The following is a 25,701-nucleotide window of genomic DNA, read 5'->3' on the forward strand; positions in this document are numbered from 1 at the left end:
CCATAAGTCTGTCTATAAGAAGTCTATAAGAAGTTTATAAAAAGATTAGAAGTTATAAGGGAGAATAAACCTATAGTATAAGTTTCAGTCGCCGATACTATTGCAAGAGTAAGTCTGGCCATCCCTAAGAATGTTGGGCATGTCGCGATAAAACAGCGCAGTATCCTAAAGGCAAGGGCTTGGAGTTGGGCATCTGATATTATCTTCACTTGTGAACCATCTTGAAGACGATAGGACAAGGATATCACACATTCACATAGCCTCAAGCCATTATTTAACTGTTATTTAATTCCTATTTGTATGTGTGTGCGTGTTCGGATATAACCAGTTGTGCTTGACAGAGAAGAACAAGGGACCTATCCCGATACCTTTCCACGCCTGCTGCTCCATAATCATGGGAACCCCTCCGTTATGAGAAAAAGAAAAAAAAGGATAATCCCAGATATCCACGGCTCCCTTAGCTTCACCATAGCCCCCCCTCACACGAATTGCTCGGCTCGTTTGAGCGAGCGGGCGTGTCTTGAGGTGTGAGCAACGAAGCAGAGGGATTAACTCAGTTTCTAGTGTGCTGCAAAACGAATCACGTCTCTCATTTCTTGTCGCCCTTGGTGATGCGGCACACCAGGTCGGAGCCGTCGACTGAGTCGCCTTCTCTCACTTGCAGAGAGGAGACTACACCATTGTGAGGAGCGGAGATAACCATTTCCTAGAAAGATTAGTTAGCAAGTTGAGTTCAAGTGCGGAAATTCAGAGGCTATATCCTACCATCTTCATGGCGCTCAGGACAGCAAGGGGATCGCCCTTCTTGACCTCAGAGCCCTCGTGGACGCGGAGCTCAACGAGCACACCGGCCATGGGGGCACCGACCTGGCTCGAATCGCCAGGGTCGGCCTTAGGTCGGCTCACGTTCTCCACCGACGCCTGCTTGTCGTCGACAGTGACTTGGCGAACCTCGCCGTTCATTTCGTAGAACACCTCGCGCTGGCCAGTGTTCTCGGAGAGCGGGCCGACGGCCAGCAACTTGAGGATCAACACCTTACCCTTCTCGAGCTCAACGTGGAACTCCTCGCCAATCTCAGGCTTGCTGAGGAAGTACTTGGTGGGCAAGACACTGAGGTCTCCGTACTTAGCGATGAAGGCCTTGTAGTCGGCGAACACCTTGGGATACATGATGTGACTGGCCACGTCGCACTCGGTAACGCTGCCGTACTTGCGCGACAGCTCCTTCCTGACCTTGGCAAAGTCGATGGGCTCGAGGAAGAGACCAGGGCGCTTGTCGAGCTTGCGGCGACCACGGAGAGCCTTGGTGCGGAATGGCTCGGGGAAACCACCGTACGGCTGGCCCATCATACCCTCGAGGAACTCGAGAACGGAGCCAGGGAAGTCGAGCTCGCCAGCACGCTCAATGACATCCTTGGGGCTGAGCTTGTTGGACACCATGAACTGGGCCAAGTCACCAACAACCTTGGAGGTAGGAGTGACCTTGACGATGTCGCCGAGGAGCTCGTTGGCTTGCTCGTAAGCCTTCTTGGTCTCCAACCACTGGGAGCCAAGACCAAGCTGAGAGGCCTGGAACATCATGTTGGTGAGCTGACCGCCAGGAATCTCGTGCTCGTACACCTCAGGATCGGGACCCGCAAGATGAGCCTCGAAGGGCGAGTAGAGGAGGCGAAGCTGAGACCAGTAGGTATCAAGCGCACGAACGTGAGCAGGGTTGAGACCGGGCTGCTTATCGGTACCATCAAGCGACGCAATGATGGCGTTGATGCTGGGCTGCGAGGTCATACCAGACAAGCTGTCAGTGGCAGCGTCAACAGCATCGGCGCCGGCCATGGCGCAGGCAACCATGGAAGCCACACCAGTACCCGCGGAGTCGTGGGTGTGGACGTGGATGGGGAGGTCAGGGTACTTCTTGCGGATGGTACCGATGAGGAGGGTGGCAGCATGGGGCTTGAGAACACCGGCCATGTCCTTGATGCCAAGAACATCAATGTCGAGAGCAACAAGCTTGTCAACAAGGTCAATGTAGTAATCCAGGGAGTACTTCTTCTTGGGGTTGAGCATGTCACCGCTGTAGCAGACGGTACCCTCACAGACACCACCAGCCTTTTGCACGGCCTTGATACCAACCTCGAGCTGGTTGATGTCGTTGAGAGCATCGAAGACACGGAAGATGTCGACACCGTTGTCCTTGGCCTGCTTGACGAAGTGGTCGATGGCATTGTCAGGGAGCGAGGCATAAGCAACGCCGTTGGCGCCACGGAGCAACATCTGGAAGGGGATGTTGGGGATCAACTTGCGCATCTTGCGGAGGCGGTCCCAAGGGTCCTCGTACAAAAAGCGGAAGGCGACATCGAAGGTGGCACCACCCCAGCATTCCAGAGCGTACAAGTTGGAGAGCGCATGGCTGGTCTCCTTGGCAATGTTGAGGAGGTCGACTGTGCGGACACGGGTCGCCAGGAGAGATTGATGGGCATCACGCCAGGTGGTATCCATGAGCAAGCAGCCCTTGTAGTTGCGAACAGCCTTGGCGAAAGCCTTGGGGCCTTGTTCGACGATGATGTTGCGCCAGCCCTTTTGCGAAGGCGAAGACACATCGAGCTTCTTGCCAGCATCGTCCAAGAGCTCGGGGATGATGATGTCGCCCTTGAACTTGGGCTCACCGATTTGACCCTTGATGCTGCTACCGTTGACGGCGAGGTCACCAAGATAGGCCAGAAGCTTCTGGGCGCGGTTCTGACTGCCAACGAGGTCAAACAGGGACGGGGTATCATCAATAAAGGTCGTCCAGCAGTTGCCATCAATAAATGTTGGGTGGGTCAGGAGAGAGGCCAGGAAGGGGATGTTGGTCTTGACGCCACGAATGCGGAACTCGATAAGAGCGCGAAGAACCTTGCGGCGGGCAATTTCGTACGTTGAGCCGTGGCACGACACCTTGACAAGCATGCTGTCGTAGTAGGGGGTAATGACGGCGCCAGCAAAGCCGTTGCCACCATCGAGACGCACACCGTTACCGCCAGCGGAGCGGTACACCTCGATCTTGCCCGTGTCGGGCTGGAAGTTCTTGGCCGGATCCTCGGTCGTGATACGACACTGGATGGCGAAGCCGCGAGTAGAGATGCGGTCTTGGGTAAGGCCGAGCTGCTCCAGGGTAGCGCCAGCGGCGATCTGGATCTGAGCGGCAACGATATCGATACCCGTGATTTCCTCAGTGATGGTATGTTCGACCTGGATACGAGGGTTGATCTCGATAAAGTAGTAGCGGTTCTGCTGGTCAACCAGGAACTCGGCGGTACCAGCGTTGCGGTAGTTGACAGACTTGGCGAGTCTGACAGCATCGTTCAGGATAGCATCGCGAACGCTGGCGGGAAGATCCTTGGCCGGAGCGATTTCGACGACCTTTTGGTGTCTGCGCTGCACGGAGCAGTCACGCTCGTACAAGTGGACAATGTTGCCATGGTTGTCACCGAGGAGCTGAACCTCAATGTGCTTGGGCTTGTCGAGGAAACGCTCAACGAAGACGGTGCCGTTCCCGAAGGCGCTCTTGGCCTCGGAGGTGGCTCTCTCGAAGGACTCCTTGAGGGAAGCCTCCTCACGCACAACACGCATACCACGGCCACCACCGCCATAAGCAGCCTTGATGATGATGGGGAAGCCGTACTTGTCCGTGAAAGCCTTGACTTCCTCAAACTTCTCGACGGCGCCCTCGGTGCCTGGGACGACTGGTACGTTCGCAGCAATGGCAATCTTTCTGGCCGAGACCTTGTCGCCAAGGGCGTCGATCACGTCGGGAGAGGGACCGATGAACTGAGAAAGGGGCGGGTATCAGCGGACAAAAATTCCCTCCTCAGATGGTTGAGTGGATACCTACGATAAGACCGGCAGCCTCAACCTTGCGAGCGAACTCGGCATTTTCAGACAAGAAACCATAACCTATGATAACGGTAAGCCTGAATGTCACTTATGAAATCTCTCTGGAGGACCTACCAGGGTGAATCATCTGAGCACCGTGCTCAACGGCGATCTTGACGATTTCATCGCTGGCAAGGTAGGCGCCAACAGGTGTGTACTGTCCACGCTTGCCAATGACATAAGCCTCATCGGCCTCTGTGGTGTATTTGTTAGTCTGTGTTGACAGGTGCAAAAAACAGCAAGCAGGGTTAGCCTAGGACTGTCAAGAGGCACATACTCTGTCTGTGCATAGAAAGGCGATCCTCATAACTGTAGAAAATCAGCAACTGTTCATATCATCTGAGAGTGGTGTCTTCTGGAAATCTTACCTGAAGATGGCAATAGTGTGAAGTGAAAGTTCGTGGGCCTAGAGCAAGCATTGTCAGAACCGGCTTCTTCGACCCTGGAGAAAAGGGTGGCGTGACCTACCGTTCTAAAGATCTGTAAAGCGCAAGATAATCAGTGAGCAAGCTTGTCATTCCAATTCGAACTCCTCATCGTGGTCCTGAAAAGAAAGGGCGGTTTCTGGGCTCGGACATGGATCGTTACATACACGAATAGCTATCACATGTCAGCATGGAATTCATGTGTCACGTCACGATGGCCGGCCGTCCTCCGGAGGACCGCCAGTGGGAGAGCATCACTTACGAATTTCACCTCTGTTGGCAACTGTAGTTGACACAATAGACGTTAGCTTTTCCCAATGCAAGGAGGACATGGTCTGAGGGGCTTGCTGCAGCTCCTCAAGCCAAAACTAACCCAAGATCTTGTTCAACTGCATAATAGTAGAGTTGGCACGGATGCGATGCACCGTCTGGGCCTCCTTAGGGACATCCCCCTCCTCGAAGACATCCTCATACTTCTTGTCGTTGTCGGCGGCCATGGTGAATCGATTGGCGTGCAAGGACGACGGTCAATTGCAGAAGGAAAGGGGGAAAAAGGGGGGGGAAGAAGAAGTAGGAGAAGAGAGGATTCAGAGCCAGCAGGGAGGGATGCCCGCGCCGCTGCAAGGCCGGGTATGACGCCGACAGCGGGGTAGATGTGATGGTGGGGTAGGTGTGTGGGCAGCCCCGCGGCCAGGTAGGGGTCAAGGGTGCTAGAGGTGCTTGGGTGGGCTAGAAGCTCTGAAGCTCCGGTTAAACCTTAGCTTGATTTGACGACGACACAAGCTGTGTTTTACCGCTGTCACGCTTTCCCAAAGAGGCAAGGCAAGACAAAGGTCGAGATGGAGATAAGGATTCTTCGGCGTAGGCAGAACTGTACAGCCTGAGGTGACGTTGTAGGGAGCGAGGATGAAAGTGATAACGTCGACACAAAGGAGAAGGACGTGGAAAAGAGGGGAATTTAAAATCAGAATGCGATGATTGTTGAGCTATGTTGTGGCAACTGCAGGCCAACTGGTTGTGCCAGGGGGAAGCGACGATTTTGGATATGAGGGGATTTCTGTCTTGCCAGGAACAGCCCAGAAATGCTGAATGGAGCGAAACAGCCTCACCTCGGTCCTCACGGCTCTCTCTCTGTGACCGGCCAACAAGTCTTCTCAACTGTGCTTTGCCAAGAAAGGTTTAGGCGGTGATTCACACATCAGACTGAGAGGGTGACGGCTCAACAATTTGATCAAGTCGAGGCCGAGTGATCCGCGTGGGTGAGGAGGAGGAGGAGGAGGAGGGTGACTCTTCGTCTCTCTCGTGCGCTTCCCGTCGGCTCTGGTCCACTCAGCTGTTACTTGACGTTGGCTGACGAGGTATATAATATCCTAACAAGCCGCAGGTTGGCAACTGATTGATGGTGCTGGTTGCTTGTGTGCATACGTGGGAGGCGTTCGCCGTTCATCAGCTTGGCCCAAACGGGTTGGGAAGCTGTCGGTCCCATGGTTCTGCCGCCTGTTATCGAGCAATCATTGATCAATCAGTAGTGTATGCAGGAAGCACAAAACCCGATCTCCAATGGCTTTTCCGTCATCTTGGCACTGGGTCTTGGAGGGTGATGGGAATGTTTGTTGAACGTTGCGTTCGCGGAGCTTGTAGCCTTGTGTGACAAGCATCTTGAGATCAGAGTTGGCCTATCAGATGTCTGCCATGAAGAAGACCTTGCCGAGTTTGTCGCTGGTGCAGGGGTGAGGGGAATGTCCCTTTCTGTAGCCGTCACTGAAAAAAAAAATATCCCACTTTGCGAAGAGACTCCGAGATGCTAAAACAGTGGTAGGGTGGGGTTGCTGCCACCATCGCTCAGAGCTGACATGGCCGCCGTGGGGAATCTTGACGACTGGTTACTATGACCAGATATGGCGGCTAGACACACAGTACTCCGCCCTAACATTGTCGGGGTTGTAGCGGGATGAAGACTCTCAGCAGGGTTAGCCGTGGCCTCCAGCGAGCTTAACCGATGTATACACTGACACTAAGAGACACTGTTCTTGAAACCGATTGCCTCACAGAATTCACCTGACGCATGTTGTGAGACAACCCTCTGCCTCCCACCTGGGAAGGTGGGGGTGCATTTGGTTGACCAACCAAAAGTTACTTGATCTAATAAGTATTTTTGCTAATGACCAGAACCCCCAACTGAACTCCCGCGCAGGCTTAGCTTGAATGGGTTTTTTCTAATCGCCGCAAAAGCCGTTAATAAACCAACCTAGGTAGCTAACTACAACACACCATCCAAAAAGAGCCGGCACAGCACCTTGATATTCCTCCGTAGCCGAAGGCCGGGAAGAGAATCAAGTTGATCATGTGCTCCTCATCTCATCCCAGACCGTCCTCCGACTTTGACAGCAGATGGCTTCTAACCGGCTACTTCCACCCCCGGTTTTTCGTCGAGCCGAGGGTAAAGCTCTATCAGTCTGCAAAAAGAGGATCCTGCCGAACTTCAACTACTTGACGTGCCCCAGATGTCGGGACTTGACACACTAGCTAGCAGCGGGACCCCAGGATTGACACCGTACCTTTTCTTGTTTTGCGGAGACTTGTCAGATGAAAGACCCGGAGACAGTTGTGCTTCGAAAGGTACCTAGGCAGATTGCCCACCCCCGCCCCGTTCATGAGTACCGTGAACCGAACCGTTCCCGGGGTCTAGGCACCAATTTTCTGGGGAAGCTGGCGTTTTCCCTGCATCATCCATGAAGATCACCCGATGGAAAAGATGAGTGAGGTAGCGTTGTAAACACCCTGGTGAACTTGGAAAACAGAAGCATCATGGCGGTGGGTGGCGCTTGCCTCAGCCAGAGAGCCCCCGGGGACTCCGAAGGCCACATTGTACCACTTACAAGATCTCTCATAGGTATTCAAGAGCCGACTGATGCCAAGATTGATTCTGTGTTGCTCAATATCGACCACATATCACGGCAGCTGTCGTGTCGGTTGATCATCAACGTTGTTGTATCCCAGTTTCATCTTTACTCTCACTCTGCGTCATGATCATCTACTCGTTTGAGCTGGTAACGAGATCAAGATTTCTGAACCATTGAATGGGATTTAAACCCTTCCCGACTCGCAGAGGAATGACAAGCTTCCACAGGAACCTTGGCTGTTTGTCACAGTTATGGAGTCCTCCCTGTGTCGGTTAAGCTCTGCGGAAGCATATCAAAGGTACGTGTTGTGGGGTTACTGAGTCGCTCGCTCTGTGGACTTCACAGTCCCAATAAATGCCATGATTGTTTTGCAAGATATATTGTACCGACTTCATCTACAAAAATATTCCACGCTTCCCCTAGTTGGTGTAGCTCAGTGTTCAAGGCTACGACGGTACACCGCATGAGGGTCCATCGTCTTATGGGAACGCATGATGCGTCAGGTGAGCAACTCACGGTTGCATAATGAGGAGAACAAATAAGAAAAAAGAAAGGAAAGAGACAACCACCAGCCCTTTTACCCCTCCTTTTTCCAACATCTCGAACCTCAACTTCACACCCCCACGGTCGATCTGCCAGGGTGTGTTTTTGACCTTGCTGCAACAGATCTCCTGCCAAGGAAAATGCAACCGCCGGCGCCGGAGTTGCAAGATGTGGCCCTGCGTGGCCGGGTCATCTTGGCATCTCGATCTTGACCTCTCTCCACCAAACATCCAACAACACGCCGTGGTTGCCGAATACTTTGTCTCGGCCGAATTCTGTCTTTTGGCACCACCACATGAAAAAAAAAAAATAGTTCGTCCGTAGGCTAAGTCAACTCGGCTGCCAAGGAGGGTTGTGAACCGCATGTGTTCGAGAGGAAACCTGGCCAAGAGTCCGGTGGAACAGCTTTGCCTATCTTGCGTCTTCGTATGCAACGCAGATTCCATCTTGAACGAATCTCAACAGCTCAGCCGGATCTTTGACTGGCAACACAACAGTCAAGAGGGTGTACTGGCTATCCGAAAGACACAAACAGCACATCCGAGCCTCCCATAACGCCATCTTCAACCTTCGTAGATAGGTAACCAACGCATCAAGCTTTTCGTCTTGGGGAGTGCATCCCACCTCCCTCAACACCACAGGCAAGCATGCCGTGGCCCCTGGTAAGAGTGCAGCAGGGGAATGGACACCATCAATCTATCAACACCAACCCAGTAACCAACCTCACGGTAAAGTAACACCACAGATGAAGCGGGGTAGTAGCAGATTTAAAACCCGCAACCGCCTCACTCTTCCCAAGATAGACCTTCGCTCGTGGTAATTATGTCCGAGACGGAATGGGACCGCATGTAGTATGATTGCCTTGCAACTGGAGGTGTACACGCACCAACGCTGTGGCATGCTTGCGGAACCTCTTCCGAGGAGAGGCAAGTCTGAAAGTGTCATCTCATCCTTCCCGATGTCAATAGTGAGCAACTGTCGGAGCTCCCGCGTAACCCCGAGTCGTAGGCACCAACCCCCAACATAAGGTATAACCAACTGCTTTTCAAACCCCCCGATATACGATCAGGGACTCTTATCCCCGTGTGGTTCCCATATGCCCCCCCCCCCCACCCCCCTCCCTTGGTGCTATGTAAGACCAGCTTGCCCAAGCCACTGCGAAACCAACCATAGCACCTCAGCCTCGGACATCAACCCAGAAAGAATCCCATTCTTGTCTATAAGACCACAGGTCAACACAGCTGAATAGTACAACAGCAACCAAACCACATACCCAAGCCCATTCTTACATCACCACCCCCTACCCCCCTCCCACCTCCCTCAACAGCACCACAAAAGCAAATTAAAAAGACCAAATTCATATCATTCATACACCCAGTTTCTCGCTTTTCATTTCCCTGTTCCCATCCCCCCATAGGTACCCCCCTATGTTCTGTATGTTGTTTCGTCCATCCCCTATTCCCATTCTCAACCCTCCTTCCCATTACACCCCCCATTCAACCTTCCAAGCCAGGTGGTCTACCGGGCAGCAGGCGTAGCAGCAGCAGCCTCAACCGGCTTCCCCTCCAGCGCCCCCTTCTTCAAAGCCTCCTCCTTTCCCCCCCACTTGTGCCACTGCAAATACCTATACCCCTGCGTCAACTGCGCAGCCTCATTGACAGCATGGCACGCAAACAAGAGGTAATTTGCGGGGGTGACAGCGAGGGAGAAGCGCATAAACGTCGCGGAATAAACGCAGAGAGCGCCCGTCATGGGGCCCGAGATCCTGTTGCACCACCACCACCATTGTCAGCTTTTGTTTCTGTTCACACCACGACAAGGAAGGGGGTAACCTACAGTTCAGGGCTCTTCTGCGTATCCATCACCGCAGCAAGGGGGATTCCAAAGTTGGAGACGGGGCCCCAGAAGTCTATTGCATCATGAATGTTAGCAACGTGGTCGCGTGCCTGTTGTCCCTCAATCTCTCTCTCTCTTTCTCTCGCTCTCTCCTGATCCAACGCTCCCAACAACCCTCAACACCTCCCCCCAGCTCCCAAATCTCCCAATCCCCCTTCCAACCCTCATCCCCTCAACACCTGACCTTCCCTCCCTTCCCGGCCGGAATCGGCCCTCCCTCACCAACAAACCCTCCCAACTCCCGGCCGAGATCCCAAAAACTAAAACCAAAGAACTTACGCGTAGAGCAAACATAATCCAGCACCGGGTGAGCCCGAATCTTAGCATTGATCGCCTTGACAAAAGCAGCCATCTTTTCTTTCCGTTCTGTCTGTCTGTCAGTCGTCGGTGTTGTCGGTGGAGTGGCTACTAATGTCGGAGGGATCGGAGAGTCGCAACAACTAATCCTGGAAATAATTCTTGGGGATGCTCCGGGGACCGCTGCTGCAGCACTGGCACAGGTCCGGTCCGCCCGCTGTAACAACACTGAAAAAATAGCAGGCAATCCAATTCGCTGTCATCAAACGGGGTCCGTGCACCCCTTTTTGCGTCACCGGACATTGATGACAACAAAACCATGAGCTGTCATTGTAAAAGTCAAGGTTGCCAATTGGTTGGGTTTGGGGACGTATACTACATCTATTATTCACCATTGAGATATCTGCAACAGTAGAATACACAGTTGGCACCTAATCGTTGTGAATTTGTTGCTGAAGCTCGCTCCCGAGCTTCTGTATGGGGTGTCTAAGGGTTGTGTAACACCAACATCCATCCATATACACGACCGCATATGTACATAGTCCCCAAAGGCAACAGCAATATCCTCTGTTCTGTCACCATCCACGCCGCCCAAACTCCTTGGACTTCTCATTCCTCTTCTCTTTGTCCCGTTTGCCTGTCTTGCATACTCTGCTCGTCCCTTATTCTCAAAGAACACAATTCGCTGATTTCCGGCCCTTTGTAATGTTTCATCAAGAAATCCCCAAACGCCGCCAAAAGAAAACAGTAAAACCTTCAAGCTTTCCAGGCAGAAATCTAGCTTTTCGTCGGCCAAGTGAGGATCCACCCCCATCACATACAAGTTCGCAGCCATTCGTCGTATTTGATGTCGTCCTATGTTGTGTGGCGGGGCATCTCAGTAACTAGTGTTGGGTCGGCCACCAAACGTAATCATTAACGGCGAGGAGGAGGGTTGAAGCCAGAAGGAGGGCCACCGCCGGGAGGGAATCCAGGGGGGAAGCCACCGGGCGCGCCGGGAAAGCCAGCAGGAGGGAATCCACCTCCAAATCCTGGTGGAGGGGCTATAACTTCGTTAGTGAAGGTGTCAACGGCAAGGCTTGGAGAAGATCAGCTTACGAGCACCACGGCCAGGGGCGCCAGGAAAACCGGGAGCACCGGGGAAGCCTGGGAAAGCTGGGGGAGGGACGGCGCCGCCAATACCAGCAGCAGGGCCGGCAAGGGAGATGGGAGCAGCGGCGCCGCGGCCAGCCGGTCTTGCGACACCAGGTCCCGCTGCGAGCGCAGAGGCAACACTGGGACCGCCAGTCTTGCCCAAACGAGCGCTTGGGTCAGCCGGCGGCGGCGATTCGACGGAAAGGGATACAATGTGGGCGCCTCGAACGATCGTCAGACCCAGTGTCCGCTTCTCCTCCTGCTCGATGGTCTGCGCGCCGGATGATGATGCGCCGGGGGCGGAGGGCTTGTTTTGCTTCTTTTTGATCCGGCGGAACTCTTCGGTATCGGCGAGCACAAGGTTCATGTGCTTATCGAAAGCGAGCATCTAAGATGATTCGAGTCAGTGGCAAGAAAGTGCTAAGTGGTGGTAGGAGATGCGTACCTGACCCGTCATCTGGCGGCCATCATTCAGCGTTATGCGCATCCGGTAGTTGATCTAATCAAATGTTAGTTCTGCCTCGCCGTGCGGTATCGTCACTGGGCAGGTATACATACGTAACCGGCCTAGATATCATGCGCCTTGTCAGTGGTTAATGTCAACAAACAGATGCCTGTAAGAGCGGTCGCGCGGAGGGGAGGACGGATGCCTGAACTTACCATCTTGCCCTGCTTGTTAGAGGCCGACATGGTTGCGGCGTTGTTGCCACTGCAAAGTAGCTTCTGGTTTCAAAAATTGGGGTTTTGGTTGACGAAGTTCTGGTAACTACCGTCTGTTGCGGTCTCGTAATGCGCTTTGGGGGAAAGGCTTCAGAGTCTCGCGTGGTGGTTGGTTAGCGGGAGCACAAGAGGACGAGGTCCAATTGAAATTTGAACGCGAGGCTGAGAGGAGAGCTCCCGACGCGACTGGCCAGCCCGCCACGAGCTCGAGCCACACCTCATCAGCCATTTGACACAAGCCACATTCACCTTGTCCCCCACCAGCGTTCCCGCACCAGCAGGCAGGAGCGAACTCTTGGCGGGTCCCCACACCCACAATCCAAAATTGTGGAAGCAAAATCAACCTCACACATTTTGAAATTTCCCGATCGTCAACCACGAGCCGAATCGCCCAGTCCCCCGATTTCGACGACAACACCGCCGCCATGGTACGTGATGATTGGGGAAAAACGCTTCTCAAGAGAATTCGGAAATACTAACATCGTGATTTCCAGTCTGCTGAGAAGGCCCAGAACCCCATGCGGGAGCTCCGCATCCAGAAGCTCGTCCTGAACATCTCAGTCGGCGAGTCTGGTGATAGACTTACCCGTGCTGCCAAGGTGCTGGAGCAGCTGAGCGGTCAGACCCCCGTCTACAGTAAGTTTTGTTTTCTCTCCAGACAGCCTCGAGGATTTCGACTCGATTCTAACTCGTATGTCCCCAGGCAAGGCCCGCTACACCGTCCGTACCTTCGGTATCCGCCGTAACGAAAAGATCGCCGTCCACGTCACCGTCCGTGGCCCCAAGGCCGAGGAGATTCTCGAGCGTGGCCTCAAGGTCAAGGAGTACGAGCTGCGCAAGCGCAACTTCTCCGAGACCGGCAACTTCGGCTTCGGTATTTCCGAGCACATCGATCTCGGCATCAAGTACGACCCCGGTATCGGTATCTACGGCATGGACTTCTACTGCTGCATGACCCGCCCCGGTGAGCGTGTTGCTCGCCGCCGCCGCGCCAAGGCCAGAGTCGGTGCCAGCCACCGCATCACCCGCGACGACACCGTCAAGTGGTTCAAGCAGCGCTTCGATGCCATTGTCCGCTAAATGTGGTCAGTTGTGTTAGTGCTGGGCGGAATCAACAAAACAAAACTGGGAAATCAAAGGGAATAGGGAGTTTCGGCTCATCGGCATCTCTAGGAGGAGAGGGGAAAACACACAAAATGGATGGCGTTTTCTCTCCAACGGGCAAATGTGTAGTGCAGCTTATGATACCTTGGCGATTTTTTCGTCCATCTGCTTGTTCCTGCTTTTCAGCAGGGCGAGCCACGGCCTCAGAGACCGACCGGCGTTATGCCGGCTTACCAATCCCTTAATTCCCGTGACAGAAGCGTTCTGCGCGTCTCCCCCCCACTTATTTGGTGAAGCAATGGATGTGACTGTCCGAGAGCTCGTCTCCTCGAAGTATGGTATTCTCCAGGTGTTGAGGCTCGTATGTGCTGCAGCATGTGCCGTAGCTTTGTAGATCAGGAGTCAGCGAACCTGTTTCTTGTCCGCTGTCAAGATCAAAACTAAGTATCAATAGTCTATTGGAGAGACTCGTGGCTTAATGGTCAGGATCTTTACACATGTCAGGGACTAGGCAGTTAGCATCACCTCGCTCATCAGAAGTGTGTGATTCTACAATTGAGGAAGTCGATGTTGCTGCCATGGCCTCTTGGGGAACAAGTATCACGAACACACATAGAGTAAAGACAGACCAATACAATGATAACAACTATTTCCCAAAACATCCAATTCTGTGGCTGAATGACACCGCCGCCCGCTCACTTGCTAGCTAAATTACATAAACCCTCATGTACAGTATATGCATATCATGCCAAAAATGCATTGCATTATGATAGCCCTTCTTGCATCACCCCATTTCATGGCATGACTGGGACATCAAATTAACGCTGACTATCCCCTTCCTATTTCCCTTTTTAATGGCCTCCCCGGCATGTACATGCGTTCCTGTTATCGTAAATATCATCCGTCTACAACTCAGGAGCCATCTCCTGATATCTCATCATGTGTACAGTATATAAAACAGTAGAAAGAAAGGACGATGACTCAAAGAGCATTCATTGAAATTGGGTTAACTGGAGGACTGGGCAAAGGGCCAGTCTCCTGCGCGGCATACCTCCTGGCAGCAGAAGGCTTTCTCTCGCGCTGGGTCGAGTGGATGTCGATCAGTAAGTCCACCAGAGTTTCGGCGTCCTCTCTCAGCAGTTCGAGTTGCGCCTGGTTGTTGTCCGTAGGAGTGTTCCGGTATGCAGCAAAGACGATGCCTCTATTTGGCTTTTTGGTCGATGGGGCGCCCAGAGATTCCTGCTTGGAGGGATGGTAGCAGGTGTGGAACGAACACATATATCCACGGGCGTGTTCATCCTGCTTCAACTCGTCGCTTCTATACTCTAGCCAGTCTTCGGTCTGTAGGACCTTTTCATGAACAGGCGCGGAGATGCGGAATGGATATTTGATCGAACTCAAACCGTAAGCTGCGAGAAGACGGCCGGTTATTCTCCTGCTGGGTGTCCTACGGACAGAGGGTGTCGATCCAGAGATCGGCGTCTGAGGAGGCGAGGGCGGGTATGGCGACCGTCTAGAGGATGGTCGAGAAAGGCCCATGTCATTAGGCCAAAGATTGACCACATACACGAGATCAAAGTTGTATTTGGCCGCAATTCTCGCAGCTTCAAACGCGGCGGCCGTTGCTGGCCTGCTCGCAAGAGGAGGGGAGAGTGTCAGAAGAGGATATGTGGCAGAGGGTCGGCGAGGAGTAGGCGAGACTGGGGGATCGGGTGGCAATGGGAAGCTGGGCGGATTCCGACTCGATGGGTTTGGGCCAGGCCGGTTTGGTTGAGGCGGCACCGGAAACCCATCGAGGATCTCATCGTCGCTAAGCGCCATGAAGTCGTCCAGGCTTGGTTCCTTCAGGATCGTGTTGCTCTTTGCCATCGGTTTGGTCTGTCGGAGGGTCGAAAGACTGCTCGTCTTGCGCGGCTCCTTTTCAAGTTGGCCGGAGGCTTGCTCCCCAAAGACATGGACACTCCGTGATCGCTCGAGCGGTTCGATCAGGCCAAGTTTGGCCCGATAGGCAGCAGCAAGAGGCCGTGGAACGAGACTGGGAGATACCGGAGGAGAAGCTGGGGGAGAGCATGGAGGTGTAGGAATCGGCGCAGGGCCAAATGATAACGACGGAGATCCTTCTTGTTCCGAAGGGCACCGCTTTCGATTGATCGGCGCCTTGGGCGAGACAGAGGGAGAAGTCGAACGTGGATTAACCTTGGAATTGGATCTCGACCGACGCTCCATTGTATCGTTATCACCCAGGCCCAGCGCGCCAGCTCCATCGAAGCTGAAGTCGAGTAGTTCAGCCAAGGAAGAACTGGTGCGGCTACTCCTAGGGCTGAGAGACGAGGTTCTTTGTGGAACGCGAGGGCTCTTCGCTGAGTGGTTGGATGGCCGAGGACTGATACTGATAGATACCAGTGAGTTCATACGAGGTGTGCTTGGGGCATCTGGGAGACTCTGCGCGCGTCGAGATTGTCTTGGACTCAATACGACCTCATCTCTGGCCATCATTCGTTGTGAAGTCGGCCGGATGAAAGATGGCGAAGGGAAGGTCTGCGAAGTGTCTCCTCCATTTGCTGACCAAGGCTCAACCGAAGATGGCTCGCTCTCATGCTCGGGTGTTCTAGAGGTAGTCTTCTTTTTCGACGTTGAGAAGAGCCGGAACCTCTTCTCAAGCCTCTCAAGCTTATCGAGACCGACGGCCATTGTGCTGTCTCGGGCTCGACCAGGTCTGAGAACGCCTGATCAGCAACGGTACAACTTGAGATGTGTGATGAGAGTAAATGTTGATTCGGGGAAACTCACCAGAGATGAGCTGAAAAGAGCGAGAGGTAATCACGGCTGGGGGTCTTGAGTTTGTTTAAAAAGCTGTGTTGAAGTGGTGGGGAGATGGTGAATAATTTGCTGGCTGACTGGCGGAACCCACGACGAAAGGTGATGAAGAGTCGCAGTGCTGTTCCCAGGAGAAGGACGGGCGTGGTCGGTGATACAGAGCCTTGATCACTTGCTCATGACGGACATTTCAGTGGGTCTGACAAGGGGAGTGCAGAGCGGAGATGTCGATGCGGTCGGAGGGAAATTGGTGGTGGCCGTCAGACGGGTTGCTCCTCAGGGTCTCATGAAAGATGATCGAGTTTGTCTCTGCCACACGCTTGTCCGAAGGCCACCTCGAGTTTCTCGAACACGGTGAAACCAAAAGTCGATACAAGTCTGAGACCTGGCAGGGCTACTTATGGTCGTAAAAGAGAAGAGGAGCGAGCATCAACGGACGCGGGTTCGGTGGGTGATATGCTTCTCGAATCTCCTGGCCGACCTTCCGGCACCGTTGGACCGCAGCCAATCCCACGGGGTTTCACCGACAGTGGGAGGGGCACGAGACGAGGGGAGGCCGAAAGAGAAGCAGGAATTTTGAGACGAAAGGCTTTCGCATCTACGTATGCCAGGAAAAGAAGAAGAAAGAGCACATCACCAGTCCAGGCTAGTGTGGCGGATGCAGGGCGGAGGTCGCTCTTTCCTTCCGAGAGGCTCGACGTTTGCAGGAGCAGGGACGACTGGATATTTAAGCCAACTTTTTTTTTTTTTTTTTTTTTTTTTTTGGCTTGCTTCTGGCTCTATAATCAGCTGGAGGCTGGATCTGACATTGGCTCGTCTGAGAGCTCGTTGATGCATTCAAGAGGGGAAAGAAACCTAGGGTCTGGATCCAGGGAGGAGGAGGTCGAGATCAAAGATCAAAACCAGCTCTAAGGAAAGGACAAACACGGCACAAAGGGTGGGTTGTCACAAAAGAGTAACCTAGACTGATGGATCTCAAGCTGCAACTGATCCATCTACCCATGTCGTCCATCCCAACCTTTGAGAGCATCTCAAGCCCTCCTCCCAAGCCTCCCCTCCCGTGGTGCCCTTCGGCCCGGCAGATGGGGGTCATTGCATCCCTGTACAACCTCTCTCTCCCTGACTCTCAACCAGCAAGACAACCCCCATGTTTGGCCATTGAGGGTGGACAGTGTGTTGCGGCAGATCGGCTCATGAATACATCATCTTCCAGCCCATGTCCAGATGCCTGTTTTCATGATCCGTCTCTGTCAACTCCCACGCTCGAGTGGCAAGAAAGGAAGCCGTCCAGCTTGGCCAAGGCTTATACGGAAGAAGCAATGCTGAAAAAGCAATATCAACGACGACAAAACAGGCAGTGTTGCGAGCGGGAGAGAGGGGACCTGGATGGACGGCGACGAAAACAGAAGTTGGGATATCGGCGCACAGACGCTGGCTGGGAACGTTAACAACGGTTGAGGTCCGTCCCCCTCCAGGGATCACATCAAGGGCAACATGCACCGTCGCATCGCGGGGGGGGTGATTGAAAAGATCACATTGGCGGTGACTTCTTTTCCCATCTCTCCTCTTTCCCGATTCCGCTTTCTGAGAAGACCAGCCCCCCGCGTCAAGACCTGTCAGCCGTGCCGCAACTGCTACGAGCCAGGATTCGACCCCACCCAGAGAGGGCCTTCTCAACCCTGCCCCCGCCCCAATCTTTCAACTTCAGGGTAGCATTCTGGCGAGAGCCGCCTTGGATTTTGTCCGAACTCGACATCACATCACCATTCACTCCCACGCTCCTTTTCCCGACACCGGCACTCGACGTCTCGAGGATTCCGACATCTCAACCTCTTGCATAATGCGGTGAGAGAGTCCCAGGGCTTTTGTGCTGCCTGCCTGGTTACGGCCGCGTATGGTTGATGATGAGGGGGACAGTTTCCTCCTGTCTTGAACATCGGCAGCCCCCTCTACCTACCTCTCCTCAAAGTTTTTTTGTTTGTCGCTGCCCTGTTGCAAAGCGGCGGAGATCGACAATGCATGACAGCAAGGCTGCTTGTGCTAATGTAGGTCTTTCAGCGCCATTTGCTCCCTGTTCCAATCATCCCTTCGTAGCCATCACTTCTCAGATCTCAGTAGACAGCCAGAGTTGACCCTTGGCTAGCCACCACTTGCATCTGTCATTTTGACAGCCAGCTCTAGCTTCTTGACAGCATTTTCAGCTGGGGGTTTCCTGGTCATGAGGATCAATCTCCAGGATCCTGGTATCTCAAAAAAAATCCCCGATCACGATGGCTCCCCACGGCATCTCCAGCTCGGATCTGGCTTCTGACCCTCAATCCTGGGCTAGTGCCATTGGATCATTGAGGGGTCGAACGGCGTGCTGCTGTAGTAAGTGCAAACAATGGGTTTATACTTTTCGCTTGACACAGTATACCGGAGCGTGCATGGGTTTGATGCAGTTTTCTTTTTTTCCTCCTATTGCATTACCTTTCACAACCTGCTGGCCATACATGTGGTCAGAATCATCCTCACGTATCGGGTCAACCCCCGAGCAGCACCGTGACGCGTGTGTTGCTGTAGCTTCCCTTGTGGTTGGGCGATCCAACATAGGATATCCTCTCAGCCCGGCCCCCAGTGGTCGAGAACATTTACCGACCCTCCTTCTGGCAGAGTCTGGAGTCACTCATTGCCTCTGATTTCAACCATGACGGACCCAGAGCGGCCCGGAAGCGAATCCGCTGGCTTGTTAGCGTCTTGCTTTAAGATGTGAGAAGCCAGCTTCCGCGGTTGGCGAGGACCCCCACTGGCTAGAGTGTGTCCTATACGCATACAGGATCTTGACAGCTTTGGGCCTCGCGTACACAGCAGCAGCATTGCATCCCGTTCACTTACAGCTGCTTCAGGCACGAGGCTACACAATGTCACACTGGGACGCAGCAACTAGCGGCGCTGGCGGCGGTGGCGAAGGGACATACTCGCACCGCCTTGGTTCTCTGTTGCAGTTGGAAACGTGCCAGGACCTGGTGTATCACCTTTCCCCCGGGACTCTGGGAATTTTGTCTCGAGAGTCATTTATCCTCTGGGCCTCCGAAAGGGTTGTCTCGGACCCAGCTATGACGCTGGACGCTGGAAAGGCCGGTTTGCCCCAGCCAATCGCTCGGTCGGAACTCGAAAGAAAAAGCAACAAGGAGACTTGACCGAGGTGCCGTAGCGCCGGGTCAAAGACGAAAATGCTCACCCACGCGCGGTGAGGAGAAACACCCAGACCGGGTCGTCCTTTTGCTTGTGGATTCGGGGTTGCTGGGGAGCGAGCCTCTGTATGTCACAGTGTGTGGTCGAGCGAGCCGAGGCTGCGAGTATCCGGTGTCAGTCAAAGTATGTCCCTTTCCTCCTGTTGTCATGCCGTCGACCTCGAATACGATGATATGATAACCGCGAGACTTGGGGCTGAGAAAACGACAGAAGCTGTACGCCCGTAACCACCTGAGGGAGAGACGCTCGAAAAGCTAATTCCTTGGCTGTTGGGTATTGTGTTACTCTCACTTCTCACCATGTTGCTGTCAAAACAGCGGAGAGCGTCCGCCACGGTGTGGGATGGACAAGCAGCACACGCAGTTGTGGCTGCGAGTACCTACCTGAATGTGCTCGACTAGAGACAGCCCCCCCAGCACACACGCGCGCTTGAGCATTAGGAGAATTCCGCGCAGAATAATATTTTTCATGCTGTTTCTCGTAGATTCTTTGCTTAAAAATTCCAAGCAGCTGGGCGGTTCTCTAGCGGAGGATATCACGGCCTTGCCAGTTGGCACAGTTCCTCTACCTACATCCAATGATGAGGATTTCCGTGTGTGTGGGATTTCCGGTCCCAGCAGCGGCAGCAGCGGCAACCGGCACACCACGGCTGAGAAAATGGGAGGAGGTGAGGTAAAGTAAGATAATGTACTGCCTGTCGCTTCCCGCGAGAGGAGCCCCCCCGTTATCTACCGACCTCACTCAGATCCAACCCCTTGGACGCTGGGTGATGATGGGCGGCGGCCCGTTTTGACCTGGAGCGGAACGGGGAGAGGGGATCGTACAGGTGCCGCACGGAGGGTTTTATGTACGAAGGGGATTATCTCGATCTCGGATGCTCCCCCTTCCCCAAGATATTGGTGAGTATATGTGTCCAAGCGTGGTCATGATATATTTACATTTCGGTCTAATATATTCTTTGTGCTCTTTTCTTCTTTCTTCTACTCTATACGGTTGTCTGGGGAATGGCTTCATAGCAATGCCCATATCCGAGATCTTGGGGTCTCAACACCCCTCACAAGTTTTTTTTTCCACTTTCTTTTCTTTGCGGAAATGTTTCATGTTACGCCATGTTGTAGATTAGAGTAGACCATGGTAGACATGAACACGTAAGCCCCGTTTTGTACTGTTTCCTTGTCAATCTTTCTCTATTTCCATCTTGATTATCATTATCGCCCAGAGAAGAGAGAGAGAGAACGTCATAAACTTCATCCACACCTTCCCTATGGTGGTGGTCTCTGAAAACGGGATCATCGCCCAGCCGGCATCCTACATAACCACCCCTTTTTTTTTCCCCTTCGCCTCCTCGCGCATATGCGGGATATGTAATGCGAGGGGCAGCGGGTCGCGCCCGACGCACAGATATGGTACATGCTTAATGCTGCCGGTAAAGGGAGAGAGACGGGGAAGAGGAAAACTCAGAGTTTGGAAACATCCTCATCCACCTCCCCAAAAATGTTCAGAAAGGCGGTATGCACCTCATCAGTGAGGTCACTGGCCTGAAGGCTGCGGCCTCTTTTGGCAAAGGCAAGGCGAGAGCATTCCTACATGGCTTTTCGTCAGCGCTTGTTCATCTAGAAGCAGGATATCTTTCATATCCTCAAAAAGAAAAAAGAAAAAAGCACTCACCCTCGTAATCGCACTCCCCCCAAAAACCGCCAACCCCGCCGTCTCCTCCTCCTTCATCTTGTGCTTAACATCCCACAACCCCTCATGATAAGCCTTCCTCCACCCCAAAAAAGTAGCAATACTCCCCGTGAGCGTATCCCCCTGCCCACCACTCCTCTTCTTCCCGCCCTCCAAATCAACACTATACGTTACTGTCCCGTTGCTGAGGTAATCTTTTCCCCCCTTTTGTAAAACCATCACCCCTCCCAACTCCCTAGCCAACCGTTCCACTCTATCTGTCTCCTTGCCCTCCTTTGCCACCTCCTTCTCTATATTCAGTGCCTTGGCCAGTCTCTCAAACTCAACTACGTTGGGGGTGAGGACAGCCTCTTGGTAACCCCTTACAAGGTCGGGGTCGTTGCAGATGAGGAGAAGGGCGTCAGCGTCGAGGACCATGGGCATGTTTTGTTTCTTTGCCGCTTGGATGACCAAAGCAACGGTTTTTTGCATGAGGGGGTCACGGCCTAAGCCGGGGCCGATGACGAGGACATGGAGGCGGGAGAGGAGGGGGATGATTCTCGAGGCGATTTCGGAGGGGTCGGTGTCGTGTTTGCAGGCGGTGGAGGGGTCGCTGTCCTCGCCGGCGGGTTTGGCGGGGGAGGAAGGGAGGGAGCGCATCAGGGGGTGGACCATTAAGTTGGGGGAGTAGGTTTTGATTACGGTTGCTGCGGTGGGAGTGCAGATTACATGGGACTGTAAGGGTCATGGTGCTTAGTAAAGTGTATATGGAGGTGTGAAGGTATATCTTCATGGTGGTCAGTCCCCAAAAGCAGGGCGAGGTAGGGTGAAGATCTCAAGGTGATGTTCAAAGGGAGTAGTTAAAGATAGAAGAGGAAGAAACACATACCAAATCACACCCCAACCTAGCACTCGCCATAGCAGAAAAGTACGGCGCCCCCGTGTAATCCTCACTCCCGCCGATGACGGCTACTCTTCCCATCTGCCCTGTATTCTCATTCATCAGCATGTCTTCTTTAACTCTCCCTACTCTCCTCACCCCCAATATCTCACCCTCCCTACCTCAATCCCCACGAGGAGGTAAAACAGACAGATAACGGTAAACGTGGTCATAATAAACCAAATCGAATGTAGGGAGAGAAAACAACAGTCTCACTCACCCTTATGAAACCTCTCCAACATAGGCGGAATCAACTGCCTCACCCTCCCCAAAATCTCCTTCGTAGCAGAAGACATACTGGCTTCGCTATTCGGGGTTCCACTGCTGCTCATCTCTACACCTCCATGTTAACCCCTAACCTCAAAAAGCAACAATAGCATAAGATGGATAAGATGGGATGAACCTCTCTCTCTTTGCTTCGAATGAGGGGCAGGAGCTTGCTTACCTCCTTGCAATTTGGAGCCGTTGTTGAATCAGGAACAAACTGCTCGTGGTTTCAACTCAAAGGTGTCTCAGTCGATAAATCAATTAATTCAATGCGGCTGCAATGAGTGAAAGATCGTATTGGTGATTGTCAAATTGGTTGCAAGTTCTGGTGTAAATTGACGTTCGTTCGCCAAGGACCCATCATGATGTCACCAAAGTACCCAGTGGAGGGGGTTCGGGCGGTTGCTCCTAGCTCCCCGTGCCCCACATCCATATCATCATCAAAGCACAAAACCACTAAGTCATGGAAGACTGTCGTCCTGAAAAGGCGATGAAGGCAAATCACGATGTTTTGAGAGATAGTTGATAGGCGTTTAAACATCGCTGGGATGCCTTCAAGAATGCTAAATAGGCCTTATAGTGTTATCATGAGGCCTTCAAACATAATCAGCAGGCCTTGAAATATTTATTAATACGCATTGAAACATAGTAATTTTTTTTGTTCTTTTTTTTTTTTGTTGGGATGCCTTGAACGATAGTCAAGAGGCCTTAAAAATGAATGAGAAGGCCTCAAATATGTATCAGTAAGCCTTGAAACGTAATCAAATGGCCTTACGACATAGCCAAGAGATGATTCTGTTACTTTTCAAGGCCTTGAAAGGACGTAGCATTCTCCAATGTCATATTCACAACATATCAGGCAAACAGCCTAGGGGACAGTTTGTGTATCATATTCAATGACAAAAGGAATCGAGTGCTTGATTGAGTCTTAACGCTCTATTTTACAATGGTTTTCACCGGAGAAAATCTCCCCTCCCGACGGGTCCTTTTCTCAGTCAAGCACCCTTTTGAGACGGAACACCTGCTCTAGAAACACATGGACTCGGCGGTATAGACACCCCTCCCCTTTCCCTCACTGATGGCCCCAGGAACTCCGCGACGTAACGTTTTATATTATGTGCATTTAACCGAGGAAGCCCTTGGTGAAGGTGGAGATGACATCCTTCAGTCTAGCCTCAAGGTCCTTGCTGATGGCACCCTCCTTCTCGATGGTGGCAAGGAGGTCAGCCTCGTTGGTCTTGAGGTGAGAGAGGAAGTCAGCCTCCCACTGGAGGATCTTGGCAACGGGGACTTGGTCGAGGAAACCGTTGACACCGGCGAAGATAAGGGGAACCATCTCGTTGACGGCCATGGGGGAGTACTGCTTCTGCTTGAGGAGCTCGGTCAACTGTAGGATAGTGTTAGTCAGCTGTATTCTATTCTCAAAAATTGAGTAAACCTACGCGTTCACCACGGTTGAGGGTCTGCTTGGTGGCGGCATCAAGATCGGAACCGAACTGGGCGAAGGCAGCGACCTCACGGTACTGGGCCAAGAAGAGCTTGAGCGAACCAGCGACTTGCTTCATGGCCTTGAGTTGGGCAGCGGAACCGACACGAGAGACGGAAAGACCGACGTTGATGGCGGGACGGATACCCTTGTAGAAAAGCTCAGCCTCCAAGAAGATCTGACCGTCAGTGATGGAAATGACGTTGGTAGGAATGTAGGCAGACACATCACCACCCTGGGTCTCAATGACGGGAAGGGCAGTCATGGAACCACCACCGTGCTTGTCGTTCATCTTGGCAGCACGCTCGAGGAGACGAGAGTGGAGGTAGAAAACGTCACCGGGGTAGGCCTCACGTCCGGGGGGACGACGGAGAAGAAGGGACATCTGACGGTAAGCAACGGCCTGCTTGGACAGATCGTCGAAGATGACGAGAGAGTGCTTGCCGTTGTCACGGAACCACTCGCCGATGGAAGCGCCGGTGAAGGGTGCCAAATATTGAAGCGGCTGGATTTTTCTGTTAGTAAAGAAGCCTCAAGAGCGAGAGAGGACGTGGGAGAAAGGGGGGAAAGGGGTTGACGGTTGGCTGTTGTTGATGGGGGTTAGGGTTGGGTTTTTGGGGGAGACATACAGCAGCCTCGGAGGCGGTGGCGGCGACGACGATGGAGTACTTCATGGCGTCGTTCTCCTCGAGGGTCTTGACGAGCTGGGCGACAGTGGAGCGCTTCTGGCCGACGGCGACGTAGATGCAGTAAAGCTTCTTGGTCTCGTCGTTGCCGCTGTTCCACCGCTTCTGGTTGAGCATGGCATCGAGAGCGACGGCAGTCTTGCCGGTCTGACGATCACCAATGATCAACTCACGCTGACCACGACCAATGGGGACCATGGCGTCGATGGACTTGAGACCAGTCTGCACGGGCTGGTTGACGGACTTGCGGGGAAGAATGCCGGGGGCCTTGAGCTGGGCACGACGCTTCTCCTTGGTGTTGATGGGGCCCTTGCCATCGATGGGGTTGCCGAGAGCATCGACGACACGGCCGAGAAGCTCGGGGCCGACGGGAACGTCGACAATTTCGCCGGTACGCTTGACGGTCTCGCCCTCCTTGACAAGACGATCAGAACCGAAAAGCACGACACCGACCTGGCCGGCCTCCAAGTTCATGCACATGCCCTTGACGCCAGAGGCGAACCTAGCAGGGGTGTTAGTTCGTTATCCGGGATATCAAAAAGCACGGATCAAGGTTTTTCTCAACGTACTCGACAAGCTCCTCAGCCTGGACATTGGCCATGCCGTGCACACGGGCGATACCATCACTATTCAGGGACTCGGGTCAGTGTCTATGTTCGCTATTACGGTTTGAGCGGTGAACGCGGGGGGTCCAAGATGAGGCCGTAGCAACACAAGCTTCGCTGTTTGCTCCCGTCCTCGTCCTAGCCATGCCACCGCCAAGCCCCTCATGTATTTCTGGGAAAAAACGTACCCGACGGAGAGGACACGACCGGTCTCGGCGAGGTTGGACTCCTCCTGGACACCGCGGATTCTCTGCTCGAGGATGGAAGAGACCTCAGTCGGGGAGGCCTTGGCCTCGGCGAAGGTGCGGGCCTGGATGGCAGCGGGTGCGGCATTTCGCTGTGGACGGACCAGTTAGCCAACCGAAGACCGAGAGGGGCGCAAAAACAGTGAGCATAATTGTGTGAGGTGCCCATTGCCCATCGCGCACCGGTCCCAATGCCCCGGCGGCATAACAAAAAAGCTTCATGAAGCTCGCCGACAGCCGGCCGGGGACATTGAGATTGATTCGGGGCGTCGAGGGATGGAATTGGGATCGGGTCGGCCGGGCGGAGAGAGGTGATGTGTGCTACTAACCACAGCGAGTCTGCTGGTGGCAGAGAGAGCGCCCACGGCGCGCGTGCTCTGTCTGAGGGCGTTCCGGAACATCCTGACGAGGTATATGGGGCCTCTTCAAAATAGGGAAAACAATTGCAAGCGGGTTGCAATTGCGTGGAGGGGAGATTTAGACGGAGAGGTTGATGGAAGATTGGAGAGCCGGCGTGAGGAAAATTGTCGAGAAGGGCTGGTTGGCCTTGGTTCCCAGCACAGAGTGGGTCAGAAGCTCCGGGGCAACCAATCAACAGACGGAGAGAATTTTGCTCAATCAAGGCTCCCGAGTTCCCCACCTGGCATCTTCAACAACCTGAGCTGGATCGAGCTGCCCGACACAGCTCTCGCAACTACAAAAGACATGGTGGTGTAGACGAACGAAACCATGGGGTCCTTCCCTGTCAATTCATGGCATTTTCTTCTCGTCGAGGCCAACCTGCTGTCACGCCCAAACCTCGGGGGTTCTTCCCCCCATATA

General features: G+C 53.4%; 8 protein-coding genes across 8 annotated transcripts; 2 read left to right on the forward strand and 6 right to left on the reverse strand.

Moving 5' to 3' along the window:
- Positions 1 to 184: 184 nt before the first annotated feature.
- PYC1 (pyruvate carboxylase) lies at positions 185 to 6,313 on the reverse strand. The gene is given in 11 exon segments (XM_062874115.1): positions 185 to 706; positions 766 to 3,807; positions 3,872 to 3,933; positions 3,988 to 4,107; positions 4,190 to 4,221; positions 4,281 to 4,318; positions 4,381 to 4,392; positions 4,505 to 4,512; positions 4,600 to 4,620; positions 4,711 to 5,598; positions 5,608 to 6,313. Coding segments are annotated over 10 exon segments (3,576 nt in total). The 5' UTR covers positions 4,835 to 5,598; positions 5,608 to 6,313; the 3' UTR covers positions 185 to 589.
- Positions 6,314 to 9,301: 2,988 nt separating this feature from the next.
- On the reverse strand, positions 9,302 to 10,158 carry MPC1 (pyruvate transporter mpc1; the record flags this gene model as incomplete). Its single annotated transcript, XM_062874116.1, has 3 exons — positions 9,959 to 10,158; positions 9,620 to 9,692; positions 9,302 to 9,548 (listed from the first exon to the last, which is right to left on the reverse strand). The coding sequence occupies exons 1-3, from the start codon at positions 10,029 to 10,031 to the stop codon at positions 9,302 to 9,304; spliced, it is 393 nt and encodes a 130-aa protein (XP_062737224.1). The 5' UTR covers positions 10,032 to 10,158.
- A 144-nt stretch (positions 10,159 to 10,302) lies between these two features.
- smb1 (Small nuclear ribonucleoprotein-associated protein B) lies at positions 10,303 to 11,965 on the reverse strand. The gene is made up of 5 exons (XM_062874117.1): positions 11,771 to 11,965; positions 11,669 to 11,692; positions 11,556 to 11,609; positions 11,075 to 11,498; positions 10,303 to 11,019 (listed from the first exon to the last, which is right to left on the reverse strand). Exons 3-5 carry the CDS (start codon positions 11,595 to 11,597, stop codon positions 10,892 to 10,894), a joined length of 594 nt encoding a protein of 197 aa, XP_062737225.1. The 5' UTR covers positions 11,598 to 11,609; positions 11,669 to 11,692; positions 11,771 to 11,965; the 3' UTR covers positions 10,303 to 10,891.
- A 93-nt stretch (positions 11,966 to 12,058) lies between these two features.
- RPL11 (60S ribosomal protein L11) lies at positions 12,059 to 13,194 on the forward strand. Its single transcript, XM_062874118.1, has 3 exons — positions 12,059 to 12,258; positions 12,325 to 12,466; positions 12,534 to 13,194. Exons 1-3 carry the CDS (start codon positions 12,256 to 12,258, stop codon positions 12,908 to 12,910), a joined length of 522 nt encoding a protein of 173 aa, XP_062737226.1. The 5' UTR covers positions 12,059 to 12,255; the 3' UTR covers positions 12,911 to 13,194.
- A 507-nt stretch (positions 13,195 to 13,701) lies between these two features.
- On the reverse strand, positions 13,702 to 15,940 carry QC761_108370 (uncharacterized protein; the record flags this gene model as incomplete). Its single annotated transcript, XM_062874119.1, has 2 exons — positions 13,702 to 15,650; positions 15,924 to 15,940. 2 exons carry the CDS (start codon positions 15,938 to 15,940, stop codon positions 13,916 to 13,918), a joined length of 1,752 nt encoding a protein of 583 aa, XP_062737227.1. The 3' UTR covers positions 13,702 to 13,915.
- A 4,147-nt stretch (positions 15,941 to 20,087) lies between these two features.
- QC761_108380 (uncharacterized protein) lies at positions 20,088 to 22,153 on the reverse strand. The gene is made up of 4 exons (XM_062874120.1): positions 21,811 to 22,153; positions 21,540 to 21,637; positions 20,654 to 21,385; positions 20,088 to 20,568 (listed from the first exon to the last, which is right to left on the reverse strand). Exons 1-4 carry the CDS (start codon positions 21,920 to 21,922, stop codon positions 20,443 to 20,445), a joined length of 1,068 nt encoding a protein of 355 aa, XP_062737228.1. The 5' UTR covers positions 21,923 to 22,153; the 3' UTR covers positions 20,088 to 20,442.
- A 743-nt stretch (positions 22,154 to 22,896) lies between these two features.
- Positions 22,897 to 25,622, reverse strand: ATP1 (Alpha subunit of the F1 sector of mitochondrial F1F0 ATP synthase). Its single transcript, XM_062874121.1, has 6 exons — positions 25,209 to 25,622; positions 24,823 to 24,971; positions 24,599 to 24,655; positions 23,973 to 24,531; positions 23,300 to 23,848; positions 22,897 to 23,244 (listed from the first exon to the last, which is right to left on the reverse strand). Exons 1-6 carry the CDS (start codon positions 25,278 to 25,280, stop codon positions 22,981 to 22,983), a joined length of 1,650 nt encoding a protein of 549 aa, XP_062737229.1. The 5' UTR covers positions 25,281 to 25,622; the 3' UTR covers positions 22,897 to 22,980.
- On the forward strand, positions 25,294 to 25,596 carry QC761_108400 (uncharacterized protein; the record flags this gene model as incomplete). Its single annotated transcript, XM_062874122.1, has 1 exon — positions 25,294 to 25,596. The coding sequence occupies one exon, from the start codon at positions 25,294 to 25,296 to the stop codon at positions 25,594 to 25,596; it is 303 nt and encodes a 100-aa protein (XP_062737230.1).
- Positions 25,623 to 25,701: the final 79 nt, after the last annotated feature.

This window comes from Podospora bellae-mahoneyi (assembly GCF_035222275.1).
Source record: "Podospora bellae-mahoneyi strain CBS 112042 chromosome 1 map unlocalized CBS112042p_1, whole genome shotgun sequence".
NCBI lineage: Eukaryota > Fungi > Ascomycota > Sordariomycetes > Sordariales > Podosporaceae > Podospora > Podospora bellae-mahoneyi.

Bases quoted from the DNA above. Each gene is read 5' to 3' on its own strand.
- QC761_108380 (XM_062874120.1), bottom strand. From the start codon at position 21,922: ATGAGCAGCAGTGGAACCCCGAATAGCGAAGCCAGTATGTCTTCTGCT. The intron at 21,638-21,810 runs GTGAGTGAGACT...ATGAGAATACAG, and splicing joins GTTGGAGAGGTTTCATAAGG to GGCAGATGGGAAGAGTAGCC. The intron at 21,386-21,539 runs GTATGTGTTTCT...TGACCCTTACAG, and splicing joins CTAGGTTGGGGTGTGATTTG to TCCCATGTAATCTGCACTCC.
- ATP1 (XM_062874121.1), bottom strand. From the start codon at position 25,280: ATGTTCCGGAACGCCCTCAGACAGAGCACGCGCGCCGTGGGCGCTCTC. The intron at 24,972-25,208 runs GTTAGTAGCACA...GTCCGTCCACAG, and splicing joins CCACCAGCAGACTCGCTGTG to CGAAATGCCGCACCCGCTGC. The intron at 23,245-23,299 runs GTAGGTTTACTC...ACTATCCTACAG, and splicing joins CCCTCAACCGTGGTGAACGC to TTGACCGAGCTCCTCAAGCA.
- smb1 (XM_062874117.1), bottom strand. From the start codon at position 11,597: ATGCGCATAACGCTGAATGATGGCCGCCAGATGACGGGTCAG. The intron at 11,499-11,555 runs GTACGCATCTCC...GAATCATCTTAG, and splicing joins GCCGCCAGATGACGGGTCAG to ATGCTCGCTTTCGATAAGCA. The intron at 11,020-11,074 runs GTAAGCTGATCT...ACGAAGTTATAG, and splicing joins CGCCCCTGGCCGTGGTGCTC to CCCCTCCACCAGGATTTGGA.
- RPL11 (XM_062874118.1), top strand. The intron at 12,467-12,533 runs GTAAGTTTTGTT...GTATGTCCCCAG, and splicing joins CGGTCAGACCCCCGTCTACA to GCAAGGCCCGCTACACCGTC.